This window comes from Theropithecus gelada, chromosome 7b, assembly GCF_003255815.1.
Source record: "Theropithecus gelada isolate Dixy chromosome 7b, Tgel_1.0, whole genome shotgun sequence".
Lineage (NCBI taxonomy): Eukaryota > Metazoa > Chordata > Mammalia > Primates > Cercopithecidae > Theropithecus > Theropithecus gelada.
The window spans coordinates 90,569,562-90,588,205 of record NC_037675.1 but is presented as its reverse complement, the minus strand read 5'-3'; the positions used below and the strand labels follow the sequence as shown (position 1 = coordinate 90,588,205).

Below are 18,644 nucleotides of genomic sequence, written 5' to 3'. Positions count from 1 at the left end.
TACTGACAAGAATTAAACTGTATTAGAGATTTTACATATTTAAGTTATTTATCAGCATGGTTCATTATATCAGACTAAGTCGCTGCTCTGCTTGACATCCCTAGTGACAGATATATTCGATCAGAATTCAGCTGAACCTGTGGCTATCTGACCATTTCTAGGAGACTGCCGTACACCAAAATTATGCAGACCCTCTCCCACAATCCCCAAAATGGGCAAACAAAAAGCTGTCGTTTTAGGCAACACATATAATATTTCATCCAAAGCATCTATCTACAAGAGTTCTGCTGTCTTCTGCATATGTCTGTCCTTGAGAATTATTGCTATTTTTCCTCCTATATTTTCTACTGGATGTGTTGTAATTTTAGTTCCTACATTTAGGTTTATGATCCATTTCTAATTTTTATGTGTGGTATGAGGTGTAAGGCTCAAGGTTCATTTTTTTCCCAAATGGATCTCTGGTTGTTCTAACACTTGCTTTTCCCTCTTTGCATTGTCCTGGTACCCTTGTCAAAAATCAGTTGACCACATGTGTGTGACTCTGTTTCCGAATTCTGTTCTGTTCAATTGGTCTGTATGTCTAGACTTACGCCAGTATGACAGTGTCCTGGTTTCTGTAACTTTATAGGAAATCTTGAAATCAGATAAGATAAATTAGGTAATATAAACTTTAGACATTCTTCCTTATAGGGAATTCATCAACTGTGTAAGACATGATAATTCACTGCATACCACATTCTAACAGTTCTATGATTTAAAGATACTTGGTAAGTCTCCTGCCTCAGATAAGGTGGTCTGTTAGCAGGAATCAGGCTGATAATCAGGAATGGTAGGAGCTACTGATCTGGGTCTGCCTGCCCTCACAATTAATTAGGGTGACGGGAGATTATGGAACACCGGACTGTAATAGTAGTACTGACTTAGGCGAGAGTTTCCATTCTCTCACCCATCCTACCTTTTGTAAGACCTAGTAACAAAGGCCTTATGCAAATCGGGAAAATAAATGGCAAAAATTATTAGCAAGAGGTTTAGAATACCCAAAGAATTGACAGTCTATAAAATTACCCCGTATTCAATAGTGAACGTTCATCCTATGTGATGTTTGATTCAAGGTTTGAAAACATGTCCTTAGATACCTAAAAATTATGTAAGTAAAAAGTCTGTATGGCAATGTTTTTTGTGAAAAGCTTGCATTCTACCCATTTAATACTGGCTTACACACCTAATGTCCAGAGTGGTTTTCATTTTGGAATGCATAGTTTTCTAGAGCCTTTTCGATGGTCTTTGTTTGAAAAAGCACTAGTTATCCACCTTGCCACTATCTGAGACTGTGCCAGGGACTATATGGGCACAGCCAGAGCTCTGGGGAGTCTTGAACCCATGATGGCAGACAGGGTCTTGGGAGAACAGTGTTCAGAGAGGGAAATAGAGATCCAGAGACCTGCACAGAGTCACACCAGAGAACTCAGATGAAAGCTCACCCGTGTTCTCACTTAGTGATGCTCCTCTGCTCCTCAGACACAGGGCGAGTTCCTGGTAGATACAGCAGATGGCAGAATATTAGTTTGAACCAGATGAAATTGCTGTTTGGAAGGTCAGAAAAGGTTACATCAGGGATTCCCTGCGTTTCTCCTCTTAGGTAACCCTCAGACAAAATCAGGTTGGTGTGGAGATCTTGGAGTTTGTATGGAGAATGGACAAGATCTGATGGCCGCTGGTGAAAGAGGGGCTTAGGGTTGCTCCAGGGATGTGTGTGTTTAGGAGAAGGTGGGATGAGGAGCGACTTCTCAGGAGATTTGCTTGAGAGGGTACCCTGGGAAGGGGCCCTTCCTCAGGCCACGAGGATCCCCTGGGGGATGAACTGTATAGTGTGTGCTGAGGTGCCAAGTAGCTTGTAAAATCGGCTTTTACGAGACAATTTGGGTCATTTTTTTCCCCTTGTTGGATTAAAGATAAATGGAAAGATGTTCTCAGCTTCTGCCCATGGCAAAGCATGGGGGGGTGCTTTTACTTGGTCACCTGGTGTCTGTCCTACAGGGTTGGGGTTTTTGAGTTGTTGTTAGGGTCTGACTGAAGGAAAAAGGTTATGTTTAATAAGTGTGAGAAAATAATATTTAAAGCCTACTTTTGAAAACTCACTTTTTTTTTTTTTTAACCTAGACATTAATCCTTTGGTTGTGAGCTGCTAGTCTGATTTTTACTTACCAGATGATCTTTCTGTCTTACTCTCTGGGTATCTTTTTCTGTCTCTCTTTCCCCATGTGTGTGTGCACGCGTATGTCTGTGTGTGTGGGTGTGTGCACATGTGTCTGCATGCTGTGTGTGTGTGCCTGTGTGGCTGTATGTGTGCCTGTGTGTGTGCATGTATACGCATGTGTGTGTGTGTGTGTGTGTTTGTCTCTGCTCCACACATGTTCTCTGCCCTCTGTCTCTTTCTCTCTTATTGGTCCATCCAGAATTTCTGACTTAGAACAGAAATCTTCACAGTTGAATTCACGTGCAGTGTCTTTCTCCCCTTTGCTTTTTCAGTTCCTCCAGGAGTGATCCAAAACGGAGCGCGGGTCCTGAGCCGAGGGCTGTTTCCTGGCGTGCGGCCGCTGCCAATCACTCCCATTGGGGTGACGGCAGCCATGAGGTAAGCAGAGAGTGTGCCCGGCAGAGCCAGCCCGGGGAGTGGGAAGGGCAGCTTTCTGTCCACAGGGTCGCTTCTGGAGACAGAGAAGAGCTGCTTCGAACTAGTGGCAACAGTAAACCTGGTTTGGGGGCTCAGAAACGTGAAAGTAACCCCAAGAACTCCCAATCCGAATGCCACCTTCTCTTTCTCGGCCACCAGATGATCCCGGTCTCTTTACAGATGAGGAGATGGGGGCAAGTTAAATTCATTTTTTTTTATTCTAGGAAGGCAGGGTAAGAGGTGGGTAGAAGGAAATGGAAGGCAGGATATTAATTGGATTCTAGGCTAACAGGCCTAGCGCGAGAACCAGCCCTGTCCCTCCCCTATCCTGTGACTCTGGGCTCGGTTCCCTCATCTGTGAAAACTGCCTCCTACCAGGGGTTGCAGGGAAAATCAAACGCAAAATCAGATGTGAGGCGCGCTTTGGTACGTGGTCTATAAATAGCAGGTGGCATCATTCCCCTGCTTCCAAGAATGAGGTCAGCTGCCAAGCCGCATGAACCCTTTCTTGGGACATTTCTCTCCTCCATGCTCTCCATCTCCACTGCCAGCCCCGGATCAGGGTCCGCCGCCAGCCCACAGCCCTCACAGGCACCACTGCCGGAGCCTTCTCCCGTCCGCCAGCTGCTTCTACGCCCACTCCTGTCCATCCATCCACCGCTGCCAGACCGGTGCCCTAACACTGTGCCCCCCCAGCTGTCTGCAGAAACCCCTTCTGTGACTACCCCTGCACCACCCTGACAGTCCTTCCTTCTCCTTAAGCCAAATGTGTTCCCCAAATATGCCCAGTATTGGCCCATCTGACTCATACAGTTTTCTTCGTGTAGATTCCCCTTACCCTCATATGCAAGGCAGCACATCCTTCAAGATCTGGCACAAAGGTGATCCCTTCCCGATGCTTTTTTTAATGTGGTCTGGGAGCTAGCAGCAGAGAAACTTCTCTTTGCCGTGGACCAATTAGCCCTATGCTTTGGTTGTAGCCCTTCAGTGAATGACCCTGTATGGTAGCAGTTTCTCTGTGTGTCCCTTTCTGTCCTGGGCACTTTGCGTCCTGAGGATGAGGGCTAGGTCTCAGTAAGTTGGCTGATGCCTCATCACCGTTGCAGATGCCAGGCCCTGGTTGCTTGTTTAGAAAAAGCCTATCTCACTGAGCTGCATCCCTTGAAGGCACCATCCCTCTCCTTCTGCATTTACGGATCCAGTTTGCACCTGAAGGCCATTTTGCTTTCATGTCCAAAAGGAAACCAACCCAGAAAGTGTGTTTAGCTGGGCCTGAGGGAGAAGCAAGGTCAAACTCCCCTGCCGTGTGCAGCTTCTCCACGAGCTTGTCTTTTAACTCCTCCTGCTGTTGTCAGGACAAGTCCCATAATCTTCAGAGCAAAGGTCCATAGCTTCTGATAAGATGGGAAGTTGTTAGTAATTAGAGTAGTAACAAATTAGAAAACCACTTATCATTTCTACTAATCTGACAAGGGGATATTTTCCAAAAATACATGGACAGGTTTTTCTTGTCCCTTTCCGGTATCTGTCCTGGCTACTCTCAGGTCAGTAATTCTTGAGTTCCTAAGTGGTAAGCCTCTTTCCATGAAGCCAAAATTCCAATGCTCTTGCCTCACATTTTTGAAAAAGACATTCTCTGTTTTTCATTCTCTCTTAAAATCTTTCCTCTGTTGCCTCATAGTTTACCTTCTTGGTTGAGAAGACTTGGAGACTGTGAACTATTTTCACTTGCAGCAACAATGTATTTTTATTAGCAGATTCTAAATATAGACTTACAGTTTATCCTCTTGACCATCTTTTTTAGTGCCTTCAAGAGTAGCTTTCACTATGGGCCCAGCCATGCCTTATAGAAGGGCACAGAAAAGCCTGGCAGACAACAGGTTGACCTTCAACAGGAGCCGCCTTCTTATTTTAATTCTTACTCTCACGGCATTTATTATGACAAATTTTACTGGTTAGTTCCCTCTTGAGGTGTTATTTCAACTACCGATGGTTTCTTTCTGGTTAGAGAATAACAAAGCACTGCAGCAAAACAGTCTTGTTTCTGTTGAAAGTTGCCACTCATCCAGTCCAGTGAGTGCCTCAGCTGGGCTCCTTCCAAAGTAAAAGAAAACAAAACAGCCTCTGAGCCAGACTTGGGTCTCAGACAGGTTCAGTAGGGAGACAGAAACCACACCAAGTACCAGAGAGACTTTAATGTTAACCAGGGCTGAGTGTGGTGGCTCATGTCTATAATCTCAGCACTTTGAGAGACTGAGGCAGGAGGATCACTTGAGGCCAGGAGTTCGAGACCAGCCTGAGCAACAGAGAGAGACCCCCAGCTCTACAAAAAGTTCAAAAATTCGCCGAGGCCGGGCACGTTGACTCACGCCTGTAACCCCAACACTGAGAGGCTCAGGTGGGTGGATCACTTGAGCTCAGGAATTTGAGACCAGCCTGGGCAACATGGCGAAACCTTATCTCTATTATTTAAAAAAAAAAAAATGACCTGGGCATGGTGGCACACACCTGTGGTCCTAGCTACTCTGCATGCTGAGGTGGGAGGATCCCTTGAGCCTGGGAGATCAAGACTGCAGTGAGCTGAGATTGCTCTACTGCATTCCAGCCTGGGTGACAGAGTGAGACCATGTAAAAATCAAAATGATTAGAAAGAAAGCAAACCTGTGAACCAGGTAGGAAGTTATTAACTAGGTAACTGAAAGGATAAAGAGATAACTCAGGGTGTCATGGAGAGAGTAATTGCAGGAGGCAGCTACCGCCTCTAGGGCTGAGGGAACAAAGGGAAGAGGTTGGAAACAAAGGGCAGAGCTGAAACTCACCTTTGCATGGGGGGCAGGGGCTAGGAAGCAGCCTCTGATGGTGCTGGTGCCTCTAAGGGAACATAGTTCTGCAGGTGCTGGAAAAACTACAAACTGGGTTTGGCAACTCCAAGAACGAATGCTGCTGCTGAGGTGCACAGGCATTGCTGGGTGGCTCAAGAACACGAAACAGGCAGGAGCCACTTCCATCTTCCTCCACCACCACCTCAGTCTCTCTATGGCACCCCCTGGTGGCAGAGCCTCACATGGAGCCTGGTGGTAAAGTCCAGCCCCAGAGTAGAAGGGTGGGTTTGAGACTGAGTGGCAATAGCTTTGTAATGGCACAGCTTGCTTCATGTCTGCCACTACAAAGGCACGTATAGTCTAATTAAAGAGTGACTTTCCTGAGCATCATAGGAATTTTGAACAAAATCGTTTTGGTAAAATGTGCAACCATAGTTTGCAGAAACTAGGCAAGTTACCATTTGCATAAATAGAGATAACCAGTAAAGAGGCCAGGCACGATGGCTCACACCTGTAATCCCAGCACTTTGGGAGGCCGAGGCAGGCGGATCACCTGAGGTCAGGAGTTCGAGACCAGCCTGGCCATCATGGTGAAACATCATCTCTACTGAAAATACAAAAATTAGCTGGGCATGATAGTGTGTGCCTGTAGTCCCAGCTACTCAGGAGGCTGAGATGGGAGAATCCCCTGAACCAAGGAGGTGGAGGTTGCAGTGAGCCGAAATTGTGCCATTGCACTCCAGCCTGCTGGGCAACAGAGCAAGACTCTGTAAAAACAAAACAAAAAAACAAAACAACAACAAAAAAAGAGAGTGAGAGAGAGAGATAACCAGTAAAGAAAACCATTGTGCATTAGCAGTTAGTTGTCCAAATGCCAATTCTGAACTTGCCCCCCTCAGTTTTAAGGGAAATTAGGGGAAGAGGGGTAGCAAGCTCTAGAAATGAGGGGTACTTGCTTGTAGTATCTTTGCCCTCTTTTTGTAGGGCAAGTAGTAGACACTGAGATGCTTTTGGAAAGAAGGAACACAGACATAGCTATGGAGACATTTGCCTAATCAGTGTCTGTGTAAAACCCATTAAATGCTTGAAGGAAAAAAAATCTTGTTTTGCATTTTCACATTCATCATAATTTTAACATTTTTTAATTTGGCCACATGTCAGTGGAACCCAAACTCAGCCAAGGCTGAAAGGGCAAGCAGTCCAGTGGAGACTAGAACAATACAGAATGTTATCTCCCAGACCACATGACAGTGCCCAAGTGTTCCGTGTGTGCCCAGATGTTTACGGGGGTTGCTGCCCCAGTCTGTTCAGCTGGGGCCCAGGGAGGGTGGGGGAGTCATTAGCACCCACTAAAGACCAATTTCCCACTGTCTTTTGTGTGACAGGTTTTCCTTGTGAGTCTAAGCGACTTCTCCTTAAGTGAAAATATTTGTCTTTCAGGGATTTTTTTTTCCCTCCACTGAGTGGCAAAGGCCATGTTTGTTTGTCTTAACTCTGAAACTGTTATTGACATAGATGAAGTGTTACTTTTATTAGCTGATCATTACACAGCTTCTATTTGCTAGGTTCCTTTGCATATAATTATGATGTGAAATCTCCTTGTAAGAGTATCTGTCAATAGTGTAATTGACTTTACGGTGTTGACTTTTTACTCAATAACCTCCAAGATTGGCCCATCCTTAGAGTTGGAAACCTGCTTATTTTTAAATTTGCCTGGGCGTCAAGTCCTCAAGACACATCACCCTCAAAATAACTACCCACACATCTTAAAGTTTTATGCCTGTGTTTTCGGCTGCTTTCCCAGGGAAATCCCTTGCAGAGATTGCATTGAATGGAACCCATGATGATAGCCCTGGGAGAGCTGTTGCTGGCCTTCTTGGGAAGGAGGAGTCCCAGGTTTCTTACATTCACAGCATCGTGGGCTGCCCCACACCCAGGGTTGGGCCACAGCAACCCCCCTGGATCTCAGCCACCTTGCTTTTAATCTTTAGGGCTCTTTTTGATCCCTACATTGCCTCATCAGGTGGCAGAAAAGAATGAAATATCCAGGGCTCACTGGAGGATTGGGAGAAAGCTGATGGGGGGAAGGCCTGTTCTGTAGCAACTGAGCCAACAAAATACGCACATGAACTCAGGAACCACATTTCCTGGGTCCGTCGCCTGCAGCCGTGTGACCTCGGGGAAGTGCCCACGGGCTTCTCAAAAGGAAACGTGTGTCTGCCTCATGGGTTATTTGGATTTACACACAGCTGTGTGCCTGGCATGTAGTCAGCATTATGTAGGTGTTCGATAAGTAATGTGGAAAGCCTCATGGATTTACCTAGCCTGTCTCCCACAGACCTTCCCAGGTTTCCTTCCTGAGCACTGGAACCTCAGGTACCCCAAAACCTTAGGAAAAGGCTTCGATTGAATCCATGCCACCTTTCAGCACAGTGTACACTTGTTGGCAAAGCCATTGGCTTTCAAGAGTGCTGGCCATCATCTGGACTACAAGTCTAGACCACCCTACCTGTTACCAAATTATACAAGAGTTTCATCCAGTCACCATCTAAGGCTGCTTAATTTTATTTGGATCTCCAACAATCTCAAGTGAAAACTGCACTTCCCATGGAACATGAAGCAGGTCAGGCATTAATGGTCTGACTGTAGTAGAAAACGTTAATTCTTAAGGTCATGTCAAAATCGAATCATCAGGAAAACCCATCCTTCAGCCTAAGTTCTGCTCCGGGTCGGCTGTCTTGTCTCCTCTCTTGAGAAGATGTTTGTATCAGGAGTGTAGGAAGGTGGCAACCTTTGGTATTAAGATAGGGTTGTAGTCCAATTATGTAACTTGAGGGCAGATTGGCTGCTGATCTTTTCTAGTGTTGTATTTTGTTCTGTATTTAAAGACCAAACACCTGTTGGCCTTTGTCTTTGAAATCATGGTCTTTGGAGGCGATTAAAAAACCCAGTATTAGATTTTGGTTTGTAGTGGGAGGAGAGGAGAAAATACTAAAGAGCTAGGTTTAAGGGGAAGGAGGAAAAGAATCCCAGTCACACAAAGCATGCACTGAATTCCCTCCTGGGTGCGTTTCAGCAAGCATAGTTTTTGCTTTGGGCCCTTCTGGTCCAGAAATTTAAACAACAACCAGCAAACTGTGAAATTTGATCAGCATTCTAGAGCTGCTCCTCATATTTCACATCAATGACATTTGTTAATGCCTTTGAAAGTCCTGGTGGCTCTTTTTCATGTTGTGTCTAGAAATCCTCCAAACTCCCTATGATTCTGAACTGGTTTAAATGCAAAATAATTCATGGAGGAGAGTTTTAGGATCACTCCTATTTGTGTTGTGTGATCTCTTGCAAAAAGGAAATCATGTTTATCTCAGTGGTTTAGGGGAGCAGTTTGTAGCTCCTGGGAGACAATTGTGGACCCCTGGAGATTACCACTGAGTTAGAACTCTTAAGAGTTGATCCTGGATGCTTCCAGGAAGGGCTAACCACCTGCCCCTTGGATATCCTTCACCTTTTTAGCCATGCATCCGCCAGATTGCAGATTCTAGGGCTGACGGAAGGGTTCTTAAACCTCACCTTGATTTTACAGCTGAGGCACAGGTAGAATTAGACTGGATTTTGTGAAAAAGGTAGGGAAGAACTGTAAACTAACAAGTTAAATCAGTTTAACGAATGACCTAAATGGCCTCTCTCTCCTAGGTAGGATTTGATACCTGGTGAGAAGTATTTTATGCAACTTGTATTAAATGATTCTCTGCATGCTCCTTAGTATTTCTTACCATTCTTTGTAGTGTTCATCTTTATGGTCTGGGGAGGCTACTCTCTTTTTATTTTTATTTCTTTATTTCTTTATTTATTTGAGACAGGGTCTCACTTTGTCACCCGCACCAGAGTGCAGTGGCACTGTCACGGCTCGCTGCAGCCTCGTCCTCCCACTTCTCAGCCTTCCAAGTATTTGGGACTACAGGCACTCACCACCACTCCTGGCTAATTTTTTCTATTCTTTGTAGAGATGACATCTTGCCATGTTGCCCAGGCTGGTCTCGAACTCCTGAGCTCAATCCACACACCTCAGCCTCCCAAAGTGCTAGGATTACAGGTGTGAGCCACAGTGCCCAGCCCTGAGTTTTTTAAATAACTAGAATGATACTGTGTCTTTTTTAACTTTGTTTTTTTTTTTTAATTCATATTAGGTTTCTTTGTTTTATGACATATAACTGTAATTGAGTCATTTTCATGCTATATAATATCCCATTATGTGACTATACCATCATTTTTTAAAAACATTTGGATCATTAATAGTTCTTTGCTATTACAAGCAGTGCTGCTGTGGAGATTGTTATACGTGTCTCAAATTCATTTAAGATATCTAGCAGTGAAATTGTTGGTTTATAGGATATGTATGTACATGCTCAGCTTTACAAGGTAATGCTACATTGTTTTGTAAAGTGCTTGTTTCCAATTACATTGCCACCAACAGAGTGTGATAGTCCCTAGTCCTCCACATCTTCACACACATTTAGAATTGTCATGCTTTGTCATTTCAGCCAATCTAGTAGGTATGTAATGGTATCTCATTGTACTTTAATTTGTGTTTCCCTTGTTACTAAAGATGTTGCACAGTTTTTCATATATTTAACGGTCTCTTTGAATATATTATTTTATGGATTTCCTGTTTAGCATTTTGCTCATTTTTCTACTGGGTTCCCTTTTTTCTTCTCTTCATAGGAGTTCTTGATATAGTCTACATATCAATCTTGTATTGAGTACATATATTGCAGATTTTCTAAGTTCGCAGATGGTCTTTTCACTCTCTTTCAATTTCCATTCTTATTAATCACATGTATCAATCTTTTTATGAAATCTGGTGTGTTAAAGATTTATCTCCCTACTCTGTGGTCATCTAGTCTCCTATAGTTTTTTTTCTAAAAGGTTTAAAGTTTTTTGTTTCACATTTAAGTCGTCTTATTTGAGTCTGTAATCCATCTGGAGTTACGGAGTGAGATAGAGATACATTTAAATATTTTTCAAATAATAAACAGTTATCCCAGCATCACTTATTAAGTAGCCCCTCTTTTTCCCACTGATATGAAATGCTAGCTCTGATATATATCAGGTTTACTAATATTTGTGGGTTTATTTTGGGGGCTCTTGGTCCTATTTCATATTTTCCTGTACCATGGCAATACCCCAGTGTCTGAAGTATTATATCTTTGTAAGTTCTTAAGTCTGGGAGCACATGTTCTCCCACTTTGTTCTTTTTAAAGTGTCTTTGCTATTCTTGGCTCTTTGCAGTTGCATATAAATTTTATAATCAGCTTGATAAACTGCAAGGGGGTGTGCAAACAAGAAGAACAAAAGACACCCTATTGTGATTCCTGACTAGAACTGTATGGAATCTGTAGATCAATTTGTTGTGGATTAATACTCCTATATTGAAAGCCAGATGCAGTGGCATGTACCTGTAGTCCCAGCTACTCAGGAGGCTGAGGTGGGAAGATTGCTTAAGCTGGGAGTTTGAGGCCAGCCTGAATATAGTGAGACCCTAACTCTTAACAACAAAACTTCCTTTTTGCATCTTTCAGTCCATGAGCGTTTGTAGTTCTCCATTTATTTAAATCTTCAGTGCCTCTCATTACACCTTTGTGATTTTTTTCCCTAAAGTTCCTATGCCTGTTCAGTTAGATTTGTTCTACATAGAATAGATTCTTTTTCATGCTGTTATAAATTTTACAAATTAATATGATGTATTTCTACTTGCTGCTAATATATGGAAATGCAATTTATTTCACATTATTGATTTTTTTTTCCAGCAACCTTGCTAAATAAACGGCATTAGTAATTCTAACAATTTATAGATTCTTCTGTGCACAAATCATATCTTCTGTCAATACTGGTGGGGTTTTTTTTCCTAATTATTGTATCTTTTCTTTTTCCTGTCCTATTGCACAGTCCAGGACCTCTGAATAGAAGTTATGATAACAGACATCTTTGTGTTATTTCATATTTTAAATGGACCCATGTTACTGATTCACAATTGATAGGATATTAGTTAAAGGTTTCTTAGGAAATATGCTTTATCATAAGAAAATTATTCTATTCATAGTTTGCTATATTTTATCGTGAGTGGTTATTGAGTTTCATAAAAAAAAGTTTGCATCGTTAAGATAACTATAAAATTTTTCTTTTTTTTTTTTTACTGTGGTGAATTACACTATAAATTTGTCATTTTGAACAAAACTTGCATTTCTGAATATACTTGCTTATGATACTTTTTTTTACACATTACTAGAGTTGCCAAGCTAATGTTTTATTTATGAATTTTGTGTCTTTGTTTATAACCCACGTTTCTCTTGTTCTCTCTTTATCTAGTGTATTGTCAAGATTACATTAGCCTCAGAAAAGGAGTTGAGGCATATTCACTCTTTCAGATAAACTCTGAAAGAGTTTGTCTAAGACTGGAAATATCTATTGCTTAATGTTTGTTGGAACTTGCTTGCAAAATAGTCTGGCACTGGTGTTTTCCTTGTGGGATGATTTTTAACTATTGATTTAATTTACGTAATGATAATAGGATGACTTGTGCTTTTAAATTTCCTTTTGAATTTCTTTTGGCAACTCTAGGAGTTTGTCCACGTCACCTCAGTTTTCAAATGTATTGGCAAAGAATTATTCATAATATACCTTGTCATATTTCAAAACATCTTCTGTAACTATGTCCCTTTTTTATTCCTTATTTCATTTGCATCATTTCTCTTTTCCTTAGTTAATCTCGCCATAGATTTTTTTTTCAAAGAATCAACTTTTTAAGTTAGCTCTACTTTGCATTTATTCTTTATTCCATTGATTTCTGCTATTTATAATTTCCTTTCTTTTTTGGATTTATTCTGTTTTTCTTTGTCTAGATTGGGTACTTTCATTTCAAGCCTTTCTTCTTCTTCTTCTATACAAGTTTAAGGTTATAATTTTCCTCACCCTAGTGCTTTTTGCATTCTATCGGTTTTGGTATTATTTATTTTAATTATTGTTAAGGTGTAAGTATTTTCTAATTGCCATTTTGATTTTTTCTTTGATCCATGGGTATTTTTAAAATGTGTTCTTTGAATTTCCAAACTAAAGAGAAGATGGTTGTTTTTTATTTTTGTGTTTAGTTATCTCTCAACATTGACTGTTAATTTCAATACGTTGTGGTCAGAGAATTTATCTGTACAATATTGCTTCTTTGAAATTTGTTGACACTTGCTGTATGGTCTAGTATATATCAATTTTTTAAAAATATTTCAGCCAGCCTTGGTGGCTGACAACTACAATCCCAGCAGTTTGGGAAGCTGACGTGGGAGATTGCTCGAGGTCATGAGTTCAAGACCAGTCTGGTTAACATAGTAAGACCCCCCCATCTCTCTCAGTTATAAATGAAAAATAAATAGGTAGATAAAAATAAAAAATGTCATGTGTGCATCAAAAAATATGTCTTTTCCATTATTAGCACATGTTCTATGTTTATGTCCAATAAGTCAAATCTCCATACGAAACTTTTGTGTGTGTGTGTGTCAGTTTGATCAACTGTATACTGAAAGGGATGTATTAAACTCTGCCATTCCAATGTAGATTTGACTATTTCTTCTGGTACCTCTTTCAATTTTAGGCATATATATTTTGAAGGTATTTTATTGGAACTATGCACATTTAGAATTGTTTTATCTTCCTGATGGGTTGAATCTTTAGAATGTTGAATGACTATTTATCTGGAGTAATGATTTTTGCCTTGAAATCTATCTGATCTCATTTTAATATTGCTATACCAGCATAGCATAACTTGTTCCAGTCTTTTACTTTTAACCTGTTTTTCTTTATCCTGTTGTGTAGGAGTGTCTCTTGCAAACAGCATAGGGCTTCTTTTTTCTTTTTTAAATTTGAGCTAATGATCTATACCTTTTAGCTGAAGACTTTTAGCCCATTTTTATTGACATTTTTGAGTTTGGTTCTATCATCTCGTTTTACATTTGTGTTTGCCTCATTTTTTCAGATTCTTTTTTTTTCTGGCATGATTTTAAATTGATTTTCCTACTCTTCATTCCATTTTTTCCCCCTTCTAATGATTTGGAAGTTACCCATTCTGTTTTTCTTCATTTAGTGTTGATCCTAGAACGTTTAGCATGAATATTTTAAAATATTTAAAGTTAATCAATATCTTTAACCTTCTGATTAATACAGGGCTCTGGGAATGCTTTAAATTCAGTTCTGTCCACCTCCCAATTGATATACTACATTTCTCCAGTACTTCAGTTCTGGGTATTTTTGGTTTGTTTGTTTGTTTGTTTGTTTGTTTTGTGTGTGTGTGTGTAGTGTCTTTAACCACTTAGTCATTATTATTATTGTATTGTACAATCAATACTTGGCCACATTTTCTTTTCTTTTTTGGGATAGGGTCTCACTCCTGTTGCCCAGGCTGGAGTGCAGTGGCACGAACACAGCTCACTGCAGCCTCAGCCTCCCAGTTTCAAATGATGCTACCACCTCAGCCTCCCAAGTAGTGGGGACTACAGGCATGCACCACCATGTTCAGTTAATTTTTTGCATTTTTAGTAGAGACAGGGTTTTGCCATGTTGCCAGGCTGGTCTTGGAACTGCTAGGCTCAAGTGGTTCGCTTCCCTCGGCCTCCCAAAGTGCTGGGATTACAGACGTGAGCTACAGCACCCAGCCTACATTTTCTTTACTGATCATTTCTTCTTACATCTCAGATCTTCCATTTTGGATTATTTTTCTCTTTCCTGAAATATGTTCTTAAGAAATTCCTACAGTGAGGGTTTATTTGAGGTTAAAGCCCTGAATTTTTGCCTGAAAAGATGTATTTTGCCCTTACCCTTAGAAGATAGTGTTACTGGATATAAAATTCTAGATTGACAGTTATTTTCTCTCTTGAGAATATTGTTCCACTTTCTTCTGCTTCACTTGTTTTATCCTAATTAGTACTTTAGGCGATACGTTTTCTTTGTACTACTTTAAAATCTTTTTGTCTTTTTTGTGTCTGCTCTAAAGTTTGACTGTGATGTGTCTACGTATGGGCTTTATTTTCTTTATCCCGCATGGGATGTGTTGGCTTTCTGAATCTGAAGATTGGTACTGTCATCAAAACTAGAAAATTCTAGCCATTTTCTATTCAAATATTGAATCTTCCCCATTTTTTCTTTTCACTGGAACTCCAGTTAGATTTCTATTGGTTCTTCTTTCTGTGTTCCGTCTCATCCAACCTTTCTTCCGTATTCTCTATCTCTGTCTCTTTCTGCTGCCTTTTGTGTAGTATCTTCAGGTCCATATAACAATTCACTAATTTTTCTCTTCAGCCACATTGAGTTTTTTAGGACCACCTTCAATGTAGATTAATTAATTTATTTTTGATGCAGGGTCTCACTGTGTTGTCCCGGCTAGGCTTGATCTCCTGGCTCAAGCACTTCTTCCTCCTTAGCATCTTGAGTAGCTGAGATTACAGGTGTGAGCCACCACACTTTGCATTGATGTTTTTAATTTCAAGGATTATATGTTTTATCTCTAGAAGTTCTGTTTAGTGCTTTGTAATGTAGTCTGATCTTCCTTTCTAGTATTTTTCAATTTCCTCCTTTATTTCTTTAAACATACTAACTTTACATTCTGTAACTAATTATTTCAACATTTGTAGTCTTTGCTGTTCAGATTCTATCATTTCTTTGTTCTGTTGTCTCTTTGCTTATGGTGGCTTATTCCCATTGTGTTTAATGTTTTTATTTTTATTTTCTTTATTATGAACCCACGTTCTTGAAATCTTATCCATGGAAATTCCCTGTGGCTTGGGTTTAAAGTATGTTCTTCCAGAAAGGATTTGCTTTTGAAACCTCGGTTGGAAGCCCGGGGGACCAGTATACCTGAGGCCACTTGAACGCCCTTAGAGGGTGCACAGTAACCAGAGAGCAGCCAGCATCCACCTTCCTGCTGCTCCCCTCCTGCCTCCTGCTGAGTGAGTTTGGGTTCTTGTTCTTCTGCGAGGGCAGACGTTTGCTATAGAGAAACTTTGGCTTTCTTAGTTGCCTAGTTGCCTGATTGCTCACGTTGCAGATTATTTTTAAATGTTTTATTTGTGTGTATGTTTGTGTGGTTCTCTGAATATCCCTGATTTTCTAGTGAACTCAGCAATGCCTTTAAAACAAGTTACTGTACTTGATCTAGGATATTTTGTATTATAGTCAGAAGAGAACCTTCCAAATGTCTCTCTACCACTTGGCTGGAGGTGGAAGTCTCTGGTCATCTCTTCTCTTCCATGTCTACTTGCAGTTGGTTTTCAAAAGAAGCTTTGGACTTGCTCCAGTCCCCTGCTTCTACAGTCCCATTCATTCCATCTGCTTTTCACATTTGGCAAAAGATCAGAGTCCTCAAGTAAATCCCTGGGGAGGACAACTACCCTACGTGATATCCTTTAGAGTTAGAGCCATTAGTTCCAGAGAGACTCCTAGTGCACCAGGTAAGAGGCGGAGACGCCACATGCTCGTTATACTGTAGTGGAACCCCTAATTAACTGGTTAAACAAACAAACAAACAAAAAATGGCAAATGGCCATGTCATAAACCTACACCTTGACTTTTAGTTAAAAGCCTGCGCATTCTGGGTTTGAACTAATGTGATTTCTCACTTTTTATGTTTGATATTTTCCAACTATCTGACAAGAGAATGAGTACCAGGTTTTATTTGAGATGAATAGCACGTGGTTTTGTTGAGCCACGTGCGTTAAACTTTTAGAGGCCCAGTAAAATCAGGTGGCTCTGATGTATGCTAATTTATGCTCATTGCTATATCATTACACCTAAATTCAGCTAAAACTGAAAAATTGCAGGCATTTCGGATGGATCACATGTTCATTTTAATGAATGATTTTTAAGAAAGTGGTTAGAAATTCACCTTCCAACATGTTGAGAATGGCTGGTTTCTTTTAAGCATTTGTTGTCCTGTAATGGCAATCCCCGCGGCGGGAAGCATTTGACACCAAGTCAGTGCAGCTGCCTTTCTCCATCATGAATAACGTTGCACCAAGTTATTAATAAATGAAGGAGCTTGTCACTTCCTGCTGAGTTTTGTGTGTAATTTACAGATTACATAATCCCAAGCTACAATCTCAGGGAAGGTTAATTTCATCAAATGAGAAAGAGAGACATTTATATTTTAATTCTCACTCCCCGAAGTCATGTCTGTGTACCTGTTTTCATCCAGAAATATTGTCAGTGGATGTATTGTTTTCTGTCTTTATCACAGTAAACTTCCTTCTTCGGGAGTGACAGGGAGATATTTTGAATTCCTGCTTGAACCATCTTTGAGATTGTCTGAGCCACCCCACTCATCAACCATGAGGCTCGCTGAGCTTCTGTTTTTCTGTGAAATGGATTAAGTAGGCCAGTGTTCCAAGAGGGACTTGGGTCCTGGACTTTGTTGACATGTAGTGTGATTCTAGGTGGTACCAGAAACTCTGCCCCACACAGCATCAGATCAGGGGCCGTGGAATCATTCTCTTTTCTATTCTCCCTTTAATCCATGGGATCTCTTTAAGAAGAAAGTTTCCATTTGGATCCCCCTCTTTAATGCTGCTAATCTCCCTATTTAAGAAAGAGAGAAACATTCCCAGGCTCGAAACCATTCCTCTTGTGATAGTGTGGGGCTCACCTTTAACGTCATTGCTTTGGTTCTAGTGTATTCCCCTCCCCAACACTTTGTATTTAAAAAATGTTCAAACTTAGGAAAGAAGGGAAAGAAAAGCACAATGAATAGCACAGACCCTTCACCTAGATTCACCAGGAATCAGCACTGTGGAGCACTTGCTTTCTTTCTCACTCTTGTGATTCTCCCCGTCTGTGTTCAGAGAGGGATCACGTTCTGCTTCACTGTGGTAGTGACGTGAGTTGTAAGCCCCAAGTTATTTTTTAAAAGAAGCATTCAGAACTGAATCCATTTACTAAAAGCTAAGTATAGCCCACTTTACTCTTTCAATTATACTTAGATTTACTATGAAACTGTTTGATGTTAGTTCAGTGGGTGAATTATTTTTGTATTTTATAGTAGTTCCCTGAAATGGCAAAGATCAAGAGGACCGTGCAACGAGACTTTCATTTTCATTCGCTTTAATAACTGTTAGTAGCTAGCTGTATGATTAATTACATTTACCAAGTCTCATATTTGGTAACACCTCGAGGTAATCTTATCCCAGCCATCTTTATGCACCCAAGACACAGCCAAGAAATAGGAAGTCTGCAGAAAACAGATATGGAGGAGGCCAGACCCCAAAGCTCAGGGGCTGTGTTCACAGGCAAGCCCTGGGGGAACTCCTCTTGAACGGCCTATTGCCTCTGACTTGGTGCTGGGTTCCCATACGCCTCCTGATCCAGAATAGAAAGAGAAAACAAGACTGCTCAGAGCGAACAAGTCATAGCAGCAGGAAGTCGCAGGAATCGGATGGCAAGTAAACACGATCAGGCACCACAAGCAGCCTTGCTCTGTGCTCAGGACAGTTCATTTAATCCTCGCACAGCCCCGCAAGGTAGATGAGGAAGCTGAGGCTTCAAGAAGTAAAACAGCCTGCTCAGAGTCACTGATAAGCAGCACTGGGATATGAACACAGGCGTGTGTGGTGTGCAAGCCAGGCTGTGTCTGTAAGGATTTGGGGGAGGTGGTATGTGTCTGGGATCATGGAGCACAGGACACAAGCTGGGAACCTTCTGGGTCTCACTGGGACTTCGATGAACAAATGCACACATTGTAAGTGTTGGAGTTCATCATGAGGCTCTTGGACATCTAGCAAAGGCTGAGTTTTGATAATGACCCTCGTGCGTTTTGCTGGTGGACACAAGAGTACGAAGTCTCTCCCCCAGCCTAAATTTAGCAGAATACCACTGGCCCTGGGGCCAAAGGAGAGCAACTCCTTCGCCTCACTCCCTACTGCACCCTTTTCATTAGGGACTCTTTCCCTTCCCCTTTCACTTTCTATGTGGGGTGCAACTGAAGTCTCCCTGAGCCTCAAGGCCCATGAGGGTGACAGGAGAAAAGCCAGGGTAGAGATTGTCCCTACTGTTATCTCATTGGTGATCCTGACCCCACAGCCCTTCTACTGGTGCCATATCCTCAGGGTGTGCCCAGCGAG

General features: G+C 41.5%; 1 protein-coding gene across 4 annotated transcripts in view; it reads left to right on the top strand.

Moving 5' to 3' along the window:
* The window catches only part of FOXN3 (forkhead box N3), a 468,588-nt gene that overhangs the window by 441,434 nt on the left and 8,510 nt on the right, over window positions 1-18,644 (top strand). For all 4 annotated transcript variants that reach the window (XM_025390905.1, XM_025390904.1, XM_025390907.1 and 1 more), the window contains one exon: window positions 2,530-2,635. In XM_025390905.1, the coding sequence (XP_025246690.1) occupies window positions 2,530-2,635 (106 nt within the window). The remainder of the gene's footprint in view (window positions 1-2,529; window positions 2,636-18,644) is intronic.